This window comes from Poecilia formosa, unplaced genomic scaffold, assembly GCF_000485575.1.
Source record: "Poecilia formosa unplaced genomic scaffold, Poecilia_formosa-5.1.2 Scaffold9, whole genome shotgun sequence".
Taxonomy (NCBI): domain Eukaryota; kingdom Metazoa; phylum Chordata; class Actinopteri; order Cyprinodontiformes; family Poeciliidae; genus Poecilia; species Poecilia formosa.
In genome coordinates this window covers 3,836,826-3,858,071 of record NW_006799948.1, presented here as the reverse complement: position 1 = coordinate 3,858,071, position 21,246 = coordinate 3,836,826, and the positions used below count along the sequence as shown (strand labels likewise).

General features: G+C 40.7%; 1 protein-coding gene across 7 annotated transcripts in view; it reads left to right on the top strand.

Annotated features, from left to right (window-relative positions):
* The window catches only part of tfec (transcription factor EC), a 25,867-nt gene extending 6,899 nt beyond the window's left edge, over positions 1–18,968 (top strand). The window contains exons 1-8 of one of the 7 annotated variants that reach the window (XM_007578786.2): positions 4,245–4,681; positions 9,083–9,337; positions 9,960–10,061; positions 12,897–13,017; positions 14,010–14,066; positions 15,111–15,186; positions 16,090–16,237; positions 16,788–18,968. In XM_007578786.2, the coding sequence (XP_007578848.1) occupies positions 4,625–4,681; positions 9,083–9,337; positions 9,960–10,061; positions 12,897–13,017; positions 14,010–14,066; positions 15,111–15,186; positions 16,090–16,237; positions 16,788–17,267 (1,296 nt within the window). In that variant the 5' untranslated portion in view covers positions 4,245–4,624 and the 3' untranslated portion in view covers positions 17,268–18,968. Of the gene's footprint in view, positions 1–4,244; positions 4,682–5,304; positions 8,648–9,082; positions 9,338–9,959; positions 10,062–12,896; positions 13,018–14,009; positions 14,067–15,110; positions 15,187–16,089; positions 16,238–16,787 lie in introns of those variants that run through there. The other 6 variants (XM_016664259.1, XM_007578790.2, XM_007578782.2 and 3 more) reach the window with 6 other exon arrangements.
* The last annotated feature ends 2,278 nt before the right edge of the window (positions 18,969–21,246 follow it).

Here is a 21,246-nt window from a genome sequence, read left to right as displayed (position 1 = left end):
ATATAACAGAAATAAAAGATCAGCAAGGTAATACTGTCAAGCCTTTACCCTCTTCTGACACATTGTAAAAGGTTTCTTTATCCTAGGCTTTTTACGAGTCCTTTAGCTTGCTGGGCTGCAACTGTCTTGCAATCGATCATGTGCATAATTTTAATAAGACTCAATTGAAAAAGCGATAGTTGGAACTCTGTGGCTCCTTTTCACTGTCTGCCAAAGTGAGAGATTAAAGATAGTCCTTAGAGCAGCTTCTTGGCATCGTTTGGAGAAGCAATCCTAAACACTGTTTCGATTCACTGGACGGTGAGGGTCAAGGATGCCATTCTTATTTCCAAACTTCTAGAAAGGGATTTCTGTATAATTCCTATTAGATTTTGTGGTTTTGGTACTTTAAGATTTTAAGAATAAGCAAATAATTGATTATCTAATAATCAAACCATAACAGTCTACTAAAACCACAATAAGAAACTTAATAAATCATAGCAAAATGTTCTGTACCATATCAGTCTCAGGAGATGACTGAGGGATGAAGAGATGCTGATGTCTGGTTCTTTAGGTTCTAACTGGGTCTTCAGTGTTCCTCTCCTGATCCATTCTGTCCGACATCATGCAGCACTGCACACCGCGGCAGGATGAACACATTTGTTTTAATTGCCTGTATTCACCTTCACTAACATGTTCAGCCTAGGATTTGAGTCTTCCCTCTCACGTCCGTATTGTTACGAAAGGTTTTGGTTCTAAGGACTGTGGAGAATCGGGTTGAGGATGTTTTAAAAAGACGCGGTCGATAGCAGCTCACCGCAGCTGCGTAGTGTCCGTCTCTAGGCAACCACAAGAGCATCGGTCCATAGGGTCCTTTAACTCACACCACAACAATTTAGCTCATCTTAATATATCCTGTGTTTTGTTTTGGTCATTATTGTTGCAATTAGTCTTGATGTGTGATAGGCCATTTATAGAAATATGGAACAAATCGCATCCCGTATCGGTTCAATACGGGACGCAACATTTAACAGCCAAATACGGGACGATTCCGTATTTTAAGGGATGGGTTGCAACCCTAGGCACAACTGGGCGCAGAAGAACTTGAGCTTTGCTATGTCCCTGTGAAGTGGTGAGCATCTGTAAAAACAATGCATGCATGTGTGCAGAAAATCTGCAGAGTTTCAGGTGTTCTTGTGAACAAGCTCCTCTCTTCAGAGCACTGAAAAAGAATAATGTGCTCTAATGGACTTAGCAGCAAAAATCATATTATTCCATTTTGACTAATTGCATCTCCTCTGTACTGACAGAGGGGCAGAGTGCAGCACATCTGCCTTGTTCTCTTCTCCGTATCCCATCGTTTCGAGCATTCTCTGTTAACTTTGTGTGACAGTAGTCACTGGAACAAAGGGAAAGTAACTGAGCAAATCTTACGGTCATCTTTAATTACTGTAAGGCGCAATTAAAGATAGGTTTAGTTAAAATTAATGTACCTTATTCTTTATTCTTCTGGATATATATCCATCCCTGAGGACTTTAGTGGACATTTTTATCTGCTGAAGGGCATCTGTGTTGATTTTTCCAGAGGCACCATTATCCTGGTCTGGTCAGACCCAGTGCTAAACTGTTTCCAGTTACATGGCAGAGGTCCCCAGATTTTTATTTAACATGTCCTTGTTATCTGACGCCATGCACTCCAACAAGGTTTCTAAGGCCATTGGAAGAGAAACATACCCTTTGTGTCCCATATTATCCACCACACTTAATGGTGAGCTTTGCCAGCTAATCATTCCTTGAATCATTCCAGACCCACCTGAAGCATTTTCTTAAAATTATTTTTTCTGCTTCATCTTAGACTTAAATGATCAAAGAACGGGTCTGCATGTAGATGCTACTAATAGTTTCAATGGAGACTCGACTCCAAGATGACAGTAGAGCTTCTGCAGAGGCTGTACTGGCTTAATATTACCCTGATTTGTCACAGTTCTATACTTGCTATAAACTATGATTGAATTGTTAAAAACGTACTTTCTGGAAGACCACCTTGAATAAACGTACAGAAAAGTTAACTTTTTCATAGAAAACGTGTAAAGGTATTTAAGCAACAGCTCTTCTTTATCTTTTGTCAAAAGAAATGCTTGAGCTTGACATATTAAAGACCTAAAGTCTTACAGTATGTGTTTTTTGCAATAAATGTGTACATGAAAGCAAAGGATAAAACGTGTTCACAACCAAACGAGTGTACCTTTGAGTCACGCTACAGCAAGCAGGCTGATTTTGAATCTTAATTATTTTCACAACACCACTGAAAACCATTTTCATAGATTCAATATTTCATCAAGGTAACGGGAGCACACCAACCCGCACGCCAACACACACAATTCCGTGTGTAATCCAGTTAAAATAGCAGTAATATTTAATTTATATGAGGAATCATTAAAAGTGCAGTGGAGCTGTGTCCATTATGCATTCCTTTTCTAGCAGGATAAAACAGCCCTCAGATGTTGGCGCTGCACTTTGAAGTGTTGTCTCAGAAGCAGGCCAGCTCTTACAGGAAGTCCCTGATGTTTAAAACATGCCGAGCAGGGGGACTAACAAAGGTGAGCAACTTGTGGCTGGCCCCCAAGATGGGCCAAAAATGGCCAGCCAGGAATTTGGATAGATCTGCCAGACTGTACACAAAGAGGATATCAAATAAACAAAAAAAGTAGACAAATACACACATGGGCAAAAGAGAGGGGAAGAAAAAAAAACAAAAAAAACAATGCAGTACAGCTTCTGTTGTGTGCGGGCATCAACAGAGCTGATTTATATGAATCATCAATAATGAAAAGCCGAGCGTGTGTGAAATTACGGTGAAATAATTTGGATGCGGCTGCATAAATAATGCTGAAGTCTCTCACTTAGCCTAGCAAAGACGAATAAATATACAGTTGCATCAAGACAGGCATTCTCTGTGTAATCAAATCACCGTCCACAAGCACGCCCAGGACAAACTGCAATTTAACAGCAGAAAGGCGACTTCCTCTAAAACACCAGTTTAGATTCAACTGAATCATTTTGATGCAGTTTGCTCTCACTGCATTCGGTGTCCTCAAGTTAATACTGATGGTTTTATCACGGAGTATCGCAAAAATATGGAATGCCCAGATACCATTTGCAGTAATAACTGAGACAGAAATGCCTTTTAGGTGTGGATATTCCTTTCCGTGAATGGATGCACCCTTGGAGTACAGTAGAGGGGCCAACTAAACAATAGCACAGCTCTCGGGTTCTGTTCTTGCTGAAAGGCTACAGTGCAGTTCTATTTTTCTGAACCCATAATTCAGAACAAAATGAGTAGATAGTAGGATTTTTCACATTTTGTCTTCATTAATCAGTAACAATTACAGAAAAGGAAGTTGTAAGCCATCGAACAACAATATCATTTTACAGTTGGAATCCAAATTCATTGTGCAGAAGGACCAAATTGCTGTATGAAATGCATATAAATGTTTTACAATATTACAAATGCCAACATGAAGACACAAAAATATCAACTTGACTATTATGAATTGGCAGGATTGTGCAAAAGTATGCAGATGACCGTGTGCTAGTCCACCATGGACCCATGTAAGATCAGACCATTACATGGGACCAAGAAGTCATTAATCAAATAAACTTGTCATTTTTTTCAATTTGTGCTGCAGGAAAATATTAGATTTTTTTCTTTTTTTAAAGGAGAATTACCAGGTTTCTCAAAAGTCTTCCCATTGGGTCATGTATGTTTTTTTAATCAGTGCCTAGCATTTATTTCCATATTATACTTTGATAATGTTGAGCATGCAGATGATCTTGTGCTATTCTTCCCAAATGAGACCATCTGATACCTGAAGCACTTCATGGGAACTAAGTACTCCACTTGACAAACGTTGTTAAAAGTTACTGCAGGCCTGAAACACTGGAACACATGCATGAAAACAGTTTAAGTAACATCCAGCAGGTCACAAAATCATCAGGCATTTTAAAAAATGTAATGTTTGAATACTTCCATAACGTCCTATCTTTTCAACTGCTGATGTAGTAGAAAAAAATTGGAATAAAAAAAGAATTCATGTTGCTCCCTCATCTTTTCCTGGACAGATATGTATTGGCGCAGGTTATTTGAGCGTATACAGATTTCCAAATTGTATTTCTCCAGTTGCAACTGTAACTGCTGTGGTTCAATGGCTATCCAAAGGAAGTCAGTGTCATGGAGATAACCCGGGAAAAAGTGCTGAGATGGACTTGATGTTCTGCAGACCGGAAAGCAGAGCTATCCACAAGCAGGAACCCGCATTCTGTTAACTCACTTTACTTTCACACATGCACATTCTTCAACCAGCAAAGCCACAATCAGTACTTTTTTTTTTTTTTTTGCCTCTGTAAGGGCTTTTTCGGCCCAAAAAACACACAGGCAGGGACAGGAAGAGGCTCCTAAACAAGCTGATGTGTCATGCCTTCCTTTCCGATATTTCTGCAAAAGCTCAGGAAGGAGGCCGCCGCACCTCTCTGTTTCTTCCCCTTCTAGTCCACATGTGCAAAACAGAGCTGTGGCATCGACGGTTTGCTCCCCTGCACAAATCCGCAGCCTCTCTGGTGGGAGTCGCTGCCACTTTGGAGAGTCATGAGCCGCTGCTGTGTGGTCCAAGTGATCACCTTGACAGATATCCAGCTTCTACAGGTAGGGACAAATGAGCTAGATTCTGTCCAGGGAGTTAAATTGCCACATCACAAGTTGGTGTGTGGTAGGTTTTGGAATGAATGATATTTTTTTATTTATTTTTTTGATTGACATGCATTTGTAGGAAAAAGAAAAAAAAAACTGAACAGTCACCGTGGAATGCAAATTTTGCGAAGAGTTCCCTTTAACACTCTTATCTGGTGTGTGTGGTTACAGATATTTACTGGTAAACACGCTCAGCAAAAACACAGAAAGCATGACTGACGAGCCTTTTTGTTTTTTGTTCCACTTTCATTCATTTTAGATAGAAAGATCACTGAACGGTGCCTAAATGTTTTCTGCAAAAATGCCATAAATCAACCCGGGTGGAGAAATTAGTCGAAACCCCTCAACTCTGTTTGTCCACAATTTGTACAGCTAACTAACGTCACCATCACCCAAAGTTTCATAAGGTGTTGGATTTTTCTGAAGTGAAAGGAGAACTTGGGCAAGACTGAAACTGGGTTTGGCAAGAGCGTTTCAATTAGAAGAGAGGGTTTGAGCGCGACAGTTATGAAAACCTTTTCAAGTGCAGGATTTCTGAGCAGACTTTGAGAAATGCAACCTTTAACTTTGAGGTAAATCACACAACGATCACTTGTATGCATGTTTCAGATGTTGCATATTATTATTTTTTATTTTCAACGTGGTGTACTTTTTAACTGCTGTTGTGATTTATGGCTGACGTCGGGTTTCATTGCTTGCATGAATCGATTCAGAACTGCTAAAATCAATTCAGACATTTGCTTAGGTGTTCAAATGTCTCCAACATAGAAGAAAATCAAGCAGAAAGACGCAACTGATTTCTTCATGACTTGCAGGTTTTACAGGTTAAGCTTAAAACTGCAAAGTGACAAAAAAACAAAACAATAACAACAAAAAAAAAGTCAAAATGAGTCAGACTCTGCTAAAATACATTAAAATTTATTTGCACTGAAATAGTTGCATGCCAGCTGTAATAGAGGTAATGTGTGCAAACTGAACGTGAACCTGTGACCTCTGTCCTGCCTGTAATTGCAAAACAATGCCTCGGCTGTTGGAGCAGGTGCTGGTGTCTGTACTCCCAAAAGAGTAAGTAAAACGGAATGGTCCGAAACACCCGCGACAATCCCCAAACTTGAACCTCGATCGATTAGATTCTTATCTCGTCCCTCTTCCTCTTGTGCGTTGGCAGGCACTGATAATTCTTCCCCAGCATGTCCGACTTCACACTTGCACAGGCCTGCCATTGTCACGGCCGGCCTTGGTGACTGAACGGCCACTGCTGCTCGAATCTAATCAGATTCTCCCCTTTAAGTGGATAACAAGCGTGTCTCCGGAATGTACAGTAGTGCGAGGGCTGAAGTGAAACCGGGACAATCCGCCGTCACACACAGCAGATCCGGTGTGTGGAGGCCTTGGCGTCTCTCCTGCTATCCGTTGCGGGGAAAAAAAAAAATAAAAAATGTTGATTGGCTAACAACTAGCATCTTGTTTGACTGGGAAAAGACATAGAAGAGCTCTTAGTTACTACTGACAAGTTCAGTATTGTGATGAGTTTGTTCTTAGTTATGTGAATGGGGGGGTGACTGAGGCCAGCAGCTCCAGCTAACAAGGGCAATAAATATGTTTGGGGGGATTTGATGTGGAGCTTATGCATGCTTAAAAAAAAACAAAAAAAAACAATGCTTTCTTTTTTAACATCAAAGGATAGTTCAGTAGTTTATAATGTCATGTCTAGTTTTATTTAAAACAACATTAGTTCGTCTCACTGCATCAAGAGAATTACTAGTCAAAAAAAAGGATCAAAACCAAAGCAAACTTCTGTCTTAAACTGACTCCAATCAAAGTCTCTTAGTTTTATGGAATTCTTTAGAGAGAGCGTGGCGATTATTTAAACTAGAGATGAGATTTGGAGGCGGTGCATCACCGATGGTCTCCCCGTATAAAACCACAAAGCATCCGAAGCGTTTCCAATCAGACTTTGCTTTTATGTGAAAAGGCACCTGGAAGGCACGAGCAATCTAAGCTCCTGCTAATAACCCAGCATCTGCAAGGATCGGTTTTGTTTTCAAGCTCAACAGAAAATATTAGGGAATTTAAGACTCCTTGAAATTGTAATATATTCAGGATTTATAAAAACCGAGGTAGATATTTTAGAGCAGTTTAATCCTATTTGCTGTTTTCTGCACCTGCATAAACAATTCAGTAATTGAATGACACTTGGTTCACATTTCCTGAGTTGGCACTTCTTTTACTGTGGACTTGACTGTCAGAACAAGTGAGAAAGTCAAATAACGACATCTCCGAAATGTATTTACTGCTCATTATGTCATAGATTATATGAACTGTAAAATTAAATTCTGCTGAGGGCCCCGTAGATTCTTGATTCGTCTCCATTTTGTAGCAGACAGTATTTACTTTGTGAATGTTTGACACGTGTTCCATTCTCTGTCTCTTTCACATAAGAATACCACTGGCGGCACAATGACTCCTACCTTCCAATCAGTTCGGTTCAGACATAACAGGAGTTTAAAGGTTCATGAAGTAGCATTTGCATAAACTGCAATTCGAGAAAAGAGTTATTATTTAATAGAATAAAAGTCGACTGTTGTCTTGATCCCTATCTGAATTATAATTAGATTGAGAATCCTGATTCAGCTTTCGCTCCAAATAAAGATGCCAAAATAAACATGGATATCATCTCCTTATAATTTTCTTTTTTATGTGAAAAGTGTTTTCTGACTATGTGCTATGCAATTCATTGCACCCAAAATACTGAAAGATATATTTGGAAATAAATGAAGCAGATCATTTCTCGAGACTCAATAATAATAATAATAATAATAATACTAAAAAAGCTACTCCGTCGTTAGCATTTTAGAAACATGCCACAGCTGCATCAAAGTTATTTCCTCCAAAACTAAACCTCTTTTCTCTTATTTCCTTTGTTGGGTGAGGTGCTTTAAACATTTCGCAATGATTTGAGGAACAGACAGAAATCTCTTCTTTTTAATATTGGTTTCACTTCCCTCAACAGTCAAGTAGACAGAAAGGTCAGAAGTCTCTCCTGCTACGCTAGGAAGGTTTGCTTTCAAACCGTTTTCCTGCTCTGATTGATTCACTTTGGTCGGTCATGGAAAAAAATGTCTCTCTCGTCCGAGATGCAGTAAGTGAAATTTGGGCGACAGACAGACCAAACATCGGACATAACTAACTTTATGTAAAGTGTCCCTCTGCGTTGCCTACCAAAATACCTCGCCAGCCCATTAACTAATAAAGCAAGTTAGAACACTGAGGTTCTCTGTGAGAACAAGACAAGTAAGCGAATTAGCGGTTTACGGTGAGATTTTCTGCAAGCAGCAACAACGACCTAAAAATAGCTTTACTGTGTTTCTTTTATGAGAAACTTAAAGATTAACTATCTATGTTTAAAACTGTGAATGAATGAGAAAAGGCTTGCTTAAGACGGCATTAAGATAAGTTATTTAAAACCGTCCACTGGGGAAACAAGAGTCAATTGTGCTGCCACAACCCCTGAAGCAGGCAGTAGAAGACTTTAGGAAGCGACCACCGATTGGTCAGCCCGACAGAAAAAGGGGCGGAGTAGATGAATTAGTGGACGCCCGCTTAAAGGCAGACGTCCTGCAGTGATCAAACCCTGAATGATCTAACAGTCTGCCGTTTGAAGTGATTATCATGCTACGCAACATAAAGGCTTACATCCAGCTGTGGGGCTAATTAGTTCACTTAGCACCCTTTATAAAACACTGCTAGGGGACAGGAAGGGACAGCCGGTCACTGGGAAGTCAGTAGTTTGACAGGACAGCAGTGGCAACAGACCTGGATCCCTAAAGCTGACCTACTGGATCACCTGCTTTTCCAAGAATGCCACATTTAAGTGACTGCAGCTACTACAAAATGCGGGACGCAACCAGAGCTTCAAAAGTAAGAATATAAAAGTTTTTTTTTTTTTTTTTTTGGGAAATTTTTTAAATAGTTTCTAAAACCCGGTTTACAATCACCCAAGTGACTTAAATACGATAACTGTATAGTTTTGAAACTGTGACTCAGGCTGTGGAGGAACAATTAAACAGATCACAAAAAGATTTGAATGAGATATTACTTCACCTAAACATGACATGTTAAAATGCAACCATAATCCTGTAAAGTTGCTGTGAGTAATGCTGGAAAAGTCCCGAATGAGTAAGCTCTGCAGCCGTTTCAAAAAAACTCACAGTAAACATGTTTTTAGTCATTCCAAGTACCAAAAATTTTTTTTTAAAAAAGGTGCAATTGCTTGCATCTTGATCCAGCTTTCCATACAGGCAACAAACTCAACTAGTGCATGTTATTTTTGTTTGTGCGTATGTGTTTCAACAGGTACAAAGTCACCTGGAAAACTCCAAGTTCCACCTTCATCAAAGCCAAAACCAGCCTGTGAAGCAATACCTGACACTGGGCTCCAAGCTGGCCTCTTCCACCGGATCCGGCCACGCTGTACCGCATCCACACGCCCCCGGCCAGCCGCTGGCCACCGTGCCAATCATGAGGAACGGACACATGCCCGCCGTCAGTGATGGGAGCAGCCCCAACAGCCCCGTCACCCTGCTGACCATGGGCAACCACGAAGGCGAGGTGAGACGGAAACAGAAACAGAAAAACGATGTACATGGAATACGTGGAACCGAAATCGTGCCTAAAAGGGAAACCAGAACAAAAAGGAGAATGTCGGTTTGCATGCTGATCAGCAGCAAGGTCATACATTTCAGAGATTTCACAATGTCCCCGAGACGTTTCCTGTCAACGGCCCACTTTCCCGACAAAATACGTGGCTGCTGTGTTGATGTGAAACATATTGCGTAGCTGTAAATCCTATCAAATCATGAAAGCTTGCTCTTTGTTTGGATGAATAGCCAACAAACAGAGCTGGTTTTGAACTCTGGTGCTGAGGGGAACTAATCATCCAAACAAAGTTTCGCCACCGCTGATATCCCTTTTCCCCCTGATGAGCTCATCAATAACTTCAGATAAGCAGTCTCTGATGAGAGAACCCTTTTGTCAAGGGAGGGGGGGAAGCTAGTTTGCTAACGGATAACGTGCTTTTCCCGCCAACGCCGCTAAACAAACTGTTATTAAATTAGCCTCCCTGTTTTTATACCGAGTCATGGTTTGAATAAGCAGATCTCTAAAGACATGGACGGTGCACTAACATCCCCAAACTGTCCCTTAATACACTGAAATGACTGTTTTCTTTTAGTTTCCGATGGATGAAGTTATTGATGACCTAATTAGTCTTGAATCCGGCTTCAATGATGGAGGCCTGGATTGCATGGAGCCTAACATCATAATGCAAAGCAATGTAAGTATGAATCACTTCAAGTCCTGCTCTAACGACCAGGGACTAACCATGATTTGAATGCTTCAGACTTGCTTACGATTTGCATGCGTTTCTGTTGTAATCTAACAAAAGCTGTGGTTAGGTTTAGGTCACATTATTTCACTAATGATTTCTCTCTTTTTAAAGGCTTAAGCATAGCTTGAAAGCAAAGTTAGTCCACCCAAACACGGAATCACGCAAGCTAGACTAGCTTGGGAAAAAGGGGACCCGACCTGCTTTCAGGTCAGATTAAGACAAGAGACGAGTCAAAGTTCACAAAGGCTTAGGGACATTTACCATTTTACCAAATAAGCTGAGCAAAGCAGATTAGGTTTTTGTAAAACAGAAAGTATTTCTTTTGGAGGACATGTAATGGGACACAACACCAAACAAGCACAAATAGATTAAAAAAAATAAATAAAAAAATCAAAAAATGATGATGGGAGTCACACATTCTGATAGATTAAAAAGATGCATACAGAGAAAGATAAAGTACTAACAGAAGGAATGGGGGGAAGATAGAGATAAGGGAACAGAGGAGGGGAAGGAGGGAAAAAAAAGGAAGAGTCGGTTTGTTTGAGCGAGGGAATTTGTCGGAAGGAGTTACTGAGCCATCGGATCGGGCTAATGCATACACTCCCTGTGGGCTTGTTCAGAAATGATACCATGCTTAAATGGATCAATTCATCCTAATTAGTCATACAGCATGATGCATCACTTCGCTTCGCCTTGTCAACACATTCTGGAACACGGACGGGAGAGGGATCGGAGTGATTACAGTACAAGCGGGAGGGGGAACTGTTGTAATCTTTTCATTTTCTTATGCGTGTTTATCCCCTTCCTCCCCCTCCTCCTACTTCTTCTTCTTCTGACTGTCCAATATTTTTTTTAGGAATCTACAGTGCAATAACAGTATTCACTAACCTCACTTTTCTTCACTACCTGAATTTTAAAACAGCAGAGCATAACAATGAAGTAAAACGAAAATGAGACATGGTTTGCAAAACTAAATCTTCTATTTAGTTCAGTCTTGTGCTTTCAGGCTGATTTGTAGGGTGAGTTTTCTGCCACACAAGGTGGCACAGCATAACCTAACCCTCCTTCTAAAGTTCTTCCCAACATTGCCCGGACCTCGTCATGCTGTGTGTTCACAATTTTCTCAGCTGTATTTGAGCTGAGATTAAATAAAACGCAGGTGGACGACATCTGCTAATTGTTCGACATACTTCATGTAGGAATTTTAGAGGTCTGAACACAAACCAACATCACATTTGTTGACATTTTAATTTGAAAAAATGTTACTCATGCATCTATGCACCACTTTGAGTTGGTTTTTTGGATACAATCCCATTAAAATGTACTGAAATTTGTGGGTGTAAAGTGACAAAATGAGAAAAATAAAATAAAATAAAAAAAAGCAGAAGGGGTTTTTAATATTTTTGACAGGGCAATACTTACAAACCCTTAAGACAAACCTGATGGTGCCTGTTCCTTTTACAGTCCCCGTCCTGTCTCACCACGTTTGGCTCACTGATAGTTACGTTTGACGCACGTGTCGTTGCTAAAATTGGCTGTGCCGTTTCTTGGAATCCATGGTGACCCTATGCGAGATTTTCCTGCCATAAATACACAAATGCGAATTGGTCACACGCGTGTTCCAGTGCGCCGTATATCGTGTCGTGTCTGGACTCAGTGAAAAGGCGTTATTATCCGGGAGGATGAGAGGCCCCCATAGGAAAACAGTTTTGCCTCTGTTCATGCCGTTGACCTAGAGAGCCCTTTCATCTGATGGCATGCTGTTTGTGAACACAGAGCGTCTCAGTGTTTAGGGTCCGTTTTCAATGAATGGAGGTTGACAAATTGTGCTTTTAGAGAGCCGCAGTACTCCCTAGTGTATAGAAAAGTATGGGATTTAGTTTCACTGTTTTCTACGTCTGGATAAGAATAATTGTATTTTCACTTAGTCTTTGTCCCACCGTCTAAAAGTTTCCTCCTTCGTTTCAAACCACTTTCTGACCTTTCTATCCTACCTCCTTTCCTTCATTTTACATTCAGTTCCTGCTTGTCCTTCCTGCTGCCTGGTGTTTTCTTGCATCTTCTGTCCTCCATTTTTTTCCACAAATCCTAGTACCATTCCATTCTTTTATTTATTTTGTACCTCCTTCACTACCTTCTTTGAGCTGTACCTCTCTTCATTCCTCCTTCCTTCCCTTGTTCCTTCCTTCCTAGTTTTTTAGGTTTCATATTCAAAGCCTGATTTACTAAATATCTTGCCATAAATGATCAGTGACACCAAGTATTTCAAAATAAATGTCAAAGGTTGAGGAACATAGGGCTGTTTTACAGTAAAATGGGTTGGAATACTGGAAAAAAGAAAGAGACAAAATGTGGAAATTTGGGATGCTTTAAGCTGGGGTTGAAGGTCAACAGTAAGGATTATATGAACAGGTTCCGTTTCAGCGACTTTCATCTTTGTCATGCAAGACAAACAGTTAATTTGAACATTGTAACAACTGTGGTCTGGGGGTGGTGGGGAGGCAAAGCACACAGTTTGTCCTGCCCTGCTGTGGCAAACAAGGGACCACAACCCCCTGCTGCTTAGTCCTGGTCCAAAGCTCTGGGAGGGGCGACAACCTTCTCTGATCATTCCACTCGCCTCTTGTTGCTCCTGCCGACGCAAGACAAAGCCATTCAAGCAGCAAAAAACAACTATTTGTCTTGCAGCTTTTGATGAGGCGCGAAAGCTGAGCGCGTGAATGTGAAACGCGTTTCCCCTTTGACTGACCCATCCTTTTGCTTCTTCCTCCCCTGCTGCAGGTCTCCCTCAGCAACAGCATGCTGGACGTCTATGGGGGTGAACAAGGTATGAACCCCCCTAATGGTGGAATGAGTCCCACATCTAACACCACAAAGCTCACTGTTAAAAGGGAATTTACAGGTATGGACTCAAACCACGGGACTGAGTCGCTTAGAGCGAGATGAGGGGAAGAAAAAAAAACAAAAGCATAAGAAACGACGAAGATTCTTTGAAACCTTTGGCAGAAGGACGGATTGTAATTTGCATTTTGTAAGGCCACCTGTGGTAGCTAAAATAATAATAATAAAAAAAAAATTCTGACAAATCTTTAGTCCTAAAATTAATTGCAATGTGTCGGGTTTATTTCCGTCAGGTACTTAAACTTGTGCATTACCTGAATAACTACTCTTGCTTTTTAATCACTATTCAAAAGAAGGACCAACTCAAACAGAGGAGCCTTTGAAAATGTTATATTAATCTCAAGCATAAAGCTTAAGAAGAAAAAAAAAAGCCTAATTGATTTAGAAAATAGAAAAGATGCCAGGAGAGTGCTTCACTCTGAACGGGAAAAATAAGTAAATTAGAATCCGCTTCATTTGAACGCGGGCACAGAGGACAATGGGATGTTACACAGACGCTAAATTGACTTGATTGAATCAACAGAGACAAATTGAGAAATCCAATCTCAGGTTCCTAATTATGTAATTTGGAAGAATGTGAACACAAATATGGACCCCACCGCATTTGTTTCGTCTCTCTCCGGGACAGATTATGGAATTGGCTAAACTATCTTAATTGCGAAATGAGTACTCTAAAAGTGGTCACAATTATTTTTTTTTTCTTTTACAATGAGCTTCATGGCATGCCAAGGGGGATGAATGGGGCCTTGTGTGTGTGTGTGTGTGTGTGTGTGTGTGTGTAAGAAGGTCAAATATATGTCTGCAGAAGAGGCTATAGCTCCCCATTCTGACCTCAGCACTGAACTTCCTCAGAATAAACTGATTGTTTGACTTTATGACTGGACCTTTTATAGAGATTTTTTGATTGTTGTCTTTCAGCTTCTAAATTAGTGTGCATTGACAATCCATTTGTTCCCCTTCTGTGATTTAATTTTTTTCTTTTTTTTTTGACAGAGCATGACACGCGGGTTATGGCCAAAGAGAGACAGAAAAAGGACAACCATAATTTGAGTAAGTGTCTTTGGCTTTTTCCTTTTTATCCGACTTCAGTTGGTAATTTTTCTAACCCAGCTGGTATCAAACTCTGAATTTTTTAAAGTTTTACTATCTTGGAAGCAATGTTGCAGTGTGATTATTGTGTGTGTTGCCATGTTATGTCAAGAAACCAAAAGGGAAAAAAAAACAAAACAGCAACATTCTGGTCCAGTGGCATCCTGCTTTTGGTCTAAGGGTGTGTACGCATTTCCTGTTTCATTTTTACTCAGACATAGATGTTTCCATGTTAGAAGTTGGACAAACTGAAAGAAGTGTTCCTGAAAGTTGGGATTTTGACTAGAAGAGTTGGGGCTTTCTTACCAACTGCAACTTTAGAAACCGCCACATCTACCTTGCCTATGTAATTCAGTTGTTGGTAAAGTCAACAGTCATTACAGTTCAAACTAAATACTGATACTTCATGTACTTTTGCATTGTCATTTTATGACCACAAACAGGATTTTATGTGACAGATCGAGATGTAGTGGAAAATTGACAGATGTTTTATGAAATCTGGAATGACTAACTGCCTTCAGATATCACTGAAACTAATTACAATGAAATGTCAACTCTGGTTGCAATGTACAAAAAGACACGGACTATTTAGTTTTAAATGTAATATCATAGAAATAGAATCATATCGATCGGCAATGCACTCCTAGTTAACACAACTCCACATAGAAGTTGGACTTTTGAGTATAAGAGTTGAGAGTTTTGCACAAACTTCAGCTTCCCAATCCAACATGGCTTCCTTTCACATAAAGCTTTACGATAACTACACATACAGTTAATTGTTTTAGCACATCTGAACAGTTGTACATTGTTGTGTTTTGAAAAGGTTTTCCAATTCCTGCAAAAGTTTCACATTTTGTCACATTACAACCATGACTTTCTTTACATTTTGTTAGAAATTTAGACCAACACAAAGTATTAAAAAGCTGTAACGCTGTCATATTCAGCAAACCGCACAGTTGGAGAAATCGTGGGTCTAATCAACTCTGCTCTTTTTGATTTACTTAGTTGAAAGAAGGCGAAGATACAACATTAACTACAGGATTAAGGAGCTGGGGACGCTCATTCCAAAGTCAAATGACCCGTAAGTAAACAACACCCTTTGCAGCTCCTGTTTGCTGCAAAAACTGAACGTCGAAGTGTTTAACTCAAAGCAGAGACGTGATGAGATGAGTCCCTCAAGTACCTTTGAGTCGTCTTTCAAGGGCACACTCAAACTTCTGTGTCGTCTCTGCACTTTGAGATGTACAACCCGCTCCCCTCTTTCTCTAAGTAGCTCCTGGCTGTTTTGTCTTAAAACTCGAGCGATGGGAAAGAGGGTTAAATGTAAAGACCCTTTCACGTCATTCGAATCAAAGTCTGGAGCTCAATTTGAACATACAGATGAAGCACGGCACACCGGCCATCTATTTGCAGTTGAACTTTTGCTTCAAATATAAATGGGAGGTTAGTATTGTCACCATGCCATTAACAAAGGGATAAAGGAGATTATTAACGCCGATCAGACCGGCGACTCAGTCGTGTGCAGAAGGACAATTTTACTGAGGTCCCTTGTCCTTTTTAAAAAAGTAATAATACCTGCAAAAGAATGACTTGCACTCTAGCACCTTAAGTCCAATGTTCCATTTTCCTCCTTGGCTTCCTACTTAGCTCATTTTCCCTCACCTATTTTTACTCGAGGATTAATTTTACTGAACAAGGAGGTACAAGAATGGACTTTCCACAGAGCTTCTTAACTATTCTATTAAAAATTCCCATTCCATGTCCTCGTGTAATGTCCAAGGATGAATAATTGCTCCATGTAAGTCTCCATTTCTAATTCACATCATAAAAAAGGAAGGGGGGGAAAAAACCTTTTAAAAAGTTTTCCCCATTTTTTTAATTTTTTTATTTTTTTTGCAAAAGGTATTCTGCTGACATCAGAGGTTTCTGCATGAAAACTTATCCTTTACTTTTAGTTTTTTTGTTGTTGTTGTTCGTTTTGTAGTGACATGCGGTGGAACAAAGGCACCATCCTGAAGGCCTCGGTGGAGTACATAAGGTGGCTACAGAAGGAGCAGCAGCATGCTCGGGAACTCGAAAGCCGTCAAAAGAAGCTGGAGCAAGCCAACAGGAGGCTGCTGCTGAGGATCCAGGTAATAAAAATCAAGAAGTCGTGGTGCGTTTAGGGGACTGGTGTCCAATTAGAGCCCTCAAGAACCTCTGTGCTGCATATTTTAGATATTTTCCTGATGATAATACCAAAATTGTACAACTAGGCGACAGTCTTAGGTTGTAGGTGCATCATTTGAATTCACCATGTTGGAAAAGGGACACATCTAAAAATTGAAGGACACTTAAAGACAGTAATTGGAAACCCATAGTTTTTTTTTGGGTGTGGGGTGTAAGTTGTAAGTTTCTTCCAATGACATAAGGAGCACAGAATTTTGAAATTATCCTAAAAATATGAATAGCAAATAAAACAATGTTTGCACCAATAAGACAATGCCCAAAAGTGCAAGAATGTTATAAAATGACACAGACAAGAGATAAGTGCTCATAGCTTTCCTACCCTTGATCAGTATGTGAAAGGGGAGGTAATGAAGGTGTGGCTGGAATTTCTCAGTACTACTCCCTTCTAGCCGTTGATGAATGTGGTCAGGAGAGATTTAACGTTAACCGTGTTTGATGTCATTTATTTTCCAGGAGCTTGAAATCCAGGCACGAGCACATGGACTCCCGAATATGGCTACTGCCTTGGGGACGGTTGAACTGTCCTCCCACCTGCTCAAACAGCAGCAGCAGCAGCAGCAGCAGCAATCCCCACCGCAGGTACAGCAACAGCAGCCACAACAGCCACCGATCTACCAGGAGGACCCCAACGGCGACTACCTCCAGAGGATAGCCGTGGTGACGGGCGTCCCGTCCATTGCCACGGCGAGCGGCCCGCAGGACCACATCCAGGGCGCCGACGCCTGCACCACCTTCTCCGACCCGCTCTCCCACTTCACAGACTTCTTCACCGCCACGCTCAAGGAAGAGAACCAGCTGGACGAGATCCTGATGGACGACCCACTCTCGCCGTTTGGCACCGATCCGCTGCTGTCCGCCGGATCCCCAGGGGCTGCTTCGAAGGACAGCAGCCGAAGGAGTAGCTTCAGCTCCGCTGAGGCCGACGACCTATAAGGGCCCTTCATCTTTGGTATAGCCCAATGACTGCACAGGTTGAACTTCTCCTGGTAACGGGGGGGAAGGCCCTGAAAGACTGACTGACAGATTTAAGGATTCAAATCTACGTCTGACAACTGCTGAGGCTCAAGTAACTTAAATATCAGCTGACAAACTAAGCAAAACCCATCAAAGTGCCACCTGTTTAGAAATTCCTCGACTGTTGCAGATGCTGACATTGTACGCTACTCGGAAGCAAATGTCACGTCCAACGAAACAACTACTTTTAACTTTATTTTAGGTAACCACTGTGTTTCTCTGCTTTGTACAGAGGATACAAACAGACTTGTGTTAAAAAGGGAGACATTTGCGAGTAGAAATGTTAACTACTACTGGCTTGTTTTTTTTTTTGTTTTTTTTTACGTCAGACACTGGTGGCTACACACTGTAACATATGCAAAATAATTACTGAACATTTGCCTGAAGTGTACTTTTTTCTACCAGTTTACAAAAGGATCCTAGTCCTAGTTGCTTTTGCTAAGGAAGGCCTTATACGAACTCCTTGAACATGTAACTAATGTACTCACCTCAGTGCTTAACATGTACTTGGTTTTGTCTGTCTTTTTTTACATGTTTGTTACATTTTTTTGTATTTATATACGTTTTAATCCATGTATTCATATAAAAGATATATATATATATATACATACATATACAATACTCAAAAATAACTTTTTCTTATTCGCAGAAGTACGGGAAAAGTCCGTAATAAACCCCTCTTGAGCGAGAAGTTTCGTGGTGGAAGGTGAAGGGCTTGCTTACAAGGTGGTTGATTGGGAATGAGAGATGAAAAGGAGGAGAGAGAGGAGGGAAATTAGATAATAAAGACGAGTAGAGAAGGAGTGATAATTCTGATGAGTCTACTGTGAGTTGATGAGCCCTTGAGAATGAATAACGGTGTCAGATAAGGAGCTAGTATGAGAGCTATTAGCAGGCAACTAAGAAAGTTTCCTTTGATGCAAGTAAGATGACGAGATTAGTCCAGATTTTCTAAGACGAGAATGGCAAAAATATAGGCTTTCCTATGCTTTTTCTTTTATTATCCAAGTCAATATTAAACTATTACTACAATATTGGATCAGGAATCAGGATTGATGGATGTATCGGGAAAGGGAATAAAGTGTGAAAACACAATTTTCTTACTTATATCAAATTCAACACTTTTCCAGAGTGCATAAGAACATTGTAAAAGAAAAAAGAAAACATCTTTAGACTTAATAAGGCTTGCTTGTAGCAGGAATACAATTCTAACATTTTGAAACTGAAAACCTCCCGTCTTTTTTTTTTTTTTTAACCTCACGCTCATGCAAACTACGAAGTCTTAAAAAAAAACATGCCCATACTTCCTTAATGGACTTCTCATCAAAGACTCTCTGAATTAATGTTGCAGAGTGTTATTAGAGCACGTTTCTCGGAGAAATCGAAACATCCACTCGCTCGGATGCCCCCCCTCTTGAGCTGCAAATAAGACTAAACCGATCAATCATCGTGGAGCACAGGCAGCCCGGGTACAAAGTAGTGAGTGATGTTTACAGGTAATTGGCTAAAGCAGTTATGGAAGGTTAACATTGATTTTCATTATGCCGTGTGTCCGAGATAGACTCTGCAAGACCGACAGAGCAATTCAAAAGGATTATATTAAATTTTAATTTTCTGTTACTTGTTTTTTTTTTAGTTTGGTACACCATTCCAAATAATACTGAAAGAAAAGATATTATGATAAACTATAACCTTGACAAAAATGTTAAAATGTAACAGCATAAGGGTAAAAGTTAAAGTAATTATTTGAAATAACCCATAATGTTCTGTAATCACATTAAACGGTGTTGCAATTACAAGAACATTTTTTCAATAATCGTTTAGAAGCAACTCAATTTTCACACATTTTTATTGTGGCCAAGTAATAGTGTAACACTTAAACAAGTCAGAAGATTAAAAAAACATGACTGTGCTTGATATGATAGAGATCTAAAGCACAGGACAGTCACTGTGGAAAATTAATTTCTATAAAAAAAAATTATGTTTTGCTGATTATTATTCAGAGTTAGGAATTGGATTAACTCAAGGCTTTTTAATATGTTTCTAACGTCACTCACAGACAGTGATGTTTCTTAACTGCATTGAAACAACATGAACGGAACCTATAAGTCAGGAGAACATGTGACACGCATTTGGAAAAAAAAAAAAATCAAAACCTCTTTCATACTTCCTTTGCTTGCTTACCTAATCTCATTCATAAGAAGCAGACGGGCTTATTACACTGTCTGCCAGAAACGACAAAGTTGTAAAATAATCTTTCCACATCTCTTTGTATAAGTGTTGCATACAGGAATAAGGTTTCCCTAATAAAATATGACCTCACTCCTAGTAGAAAGTGCAAAAAAAAGAAGAGGAAAAACTGTTGCTGTGTCAGGCTTCAAGCACCAGGTGGCAGTAATAGGCTGTGCTTCATCTCTACAGTGTATTGCACTAAAATTAACCCAAAGCAGGACTGTGTGAAGGATTCCTCTTTAAGGTAGCCACTAAAATCGAGTTTCTTTGAGTGAGACGCAATGCCGTGTTGGTAAATAGAGCCCGTCCCAGATGGCACTGCGCCCTGGCAGTAGTTTACGAGCTAAAGTTCATGGCACTATACCTCCCAGTATAAACTGACAAATCTAAAGAAGGCAAGTGATGTCGTGAACCTCACAGCAGAGTCGTTCTGTCACCAAAACAACGTTGTCAGACCTCCTGCCACCCACCAACACTGACACCGGCACTGAGTGGGGAGAAGCTGTCACCTGTGCAGATGCCACGGCTGCCAGCGTGCTACAATGCACTCACCTGTCGAGCCTGCCATTGGCAACTCTTAATCACCTCCTGCTGAGGTGAAACACACACACACACACACGCACGCACGCATACACACACATTGACGCACGAGCGCATGGTGCCCCTGCAATTCCCGAACACAAACAAGCCTAATCAAATGCGCTTGTGTGCAAACACGAAAGTGCACATGCAAGCAGAATCTGCAGATGCTCGCATGCGCGCACGCACAAATGCATGCACACGGTTTGTGTGTGTGTGTGTGTGTGTGTGTCTCATTGCACTTCATTGCCACATATACGAGGATGAGCGGTGGGGGAATATATATATATATAAAAAAAATACCCACCTAAAAGCCCTTATCAGGATCTGGACTGTGACAAGACTTGTGCACAAATTAGGTGAAATTTGAGTGGGAATAACAATATGACAGCCAGCAGAGAGGCACCAAACATCAAGTGTCATTTCTATTTTCAGCTGTGACTCAGAGCTGTGTGACAAACAACACCATGCTGCTTCTCAATCAGTCAGCCCGTCTGCTGGAAATGTGGCAAACTAGGCCCGGGATGAGCTTTCCCTTCAGGAAAAATAAGAAACGATCTGAAGCCGCGGTCAAAGTTAAAGGTGAAGTTATAAAACTTCGCCAAAGTCAGAGGGATTCCATTTAACGCTTGGGGAACTTATCAATATTTTCTCTGCCGGTGCGCTGTGGTAATCCTTTCCATGGTTCTTCGGGGGGCCCCATTGCTGCTTTTACTGGGGACCACACCCTGACCGGTTCTTAAAAATACTCCCACGTCACTCAGCCGAGAGCAAGGCCCCTGCGTGCGTTGCCGTCGGAGCGCGGGAGAAACAAAGAGGGACGCTATAAAATTAATGCCATTTCCAGGGTTTTTATGAATCGAGCCAGATGCCAAAGACATAACTTCAAACAAATTGACTTCCAATTACTTGGTGCCGCACACCACTTCCAGATGTGCAACAGATGGGAAGCTGGAGGCGACCGAAAGGTGTCTCAGTCCGCGCTTTGTGTTATTTTGCAGTAAAACAGCAGTACGGTTGTGTGTGTTTTAAATCAGAGTGGGCTGTGGGCTGGAGGTGAAGGGAAGGACAAGGGGACGGTAGAGGG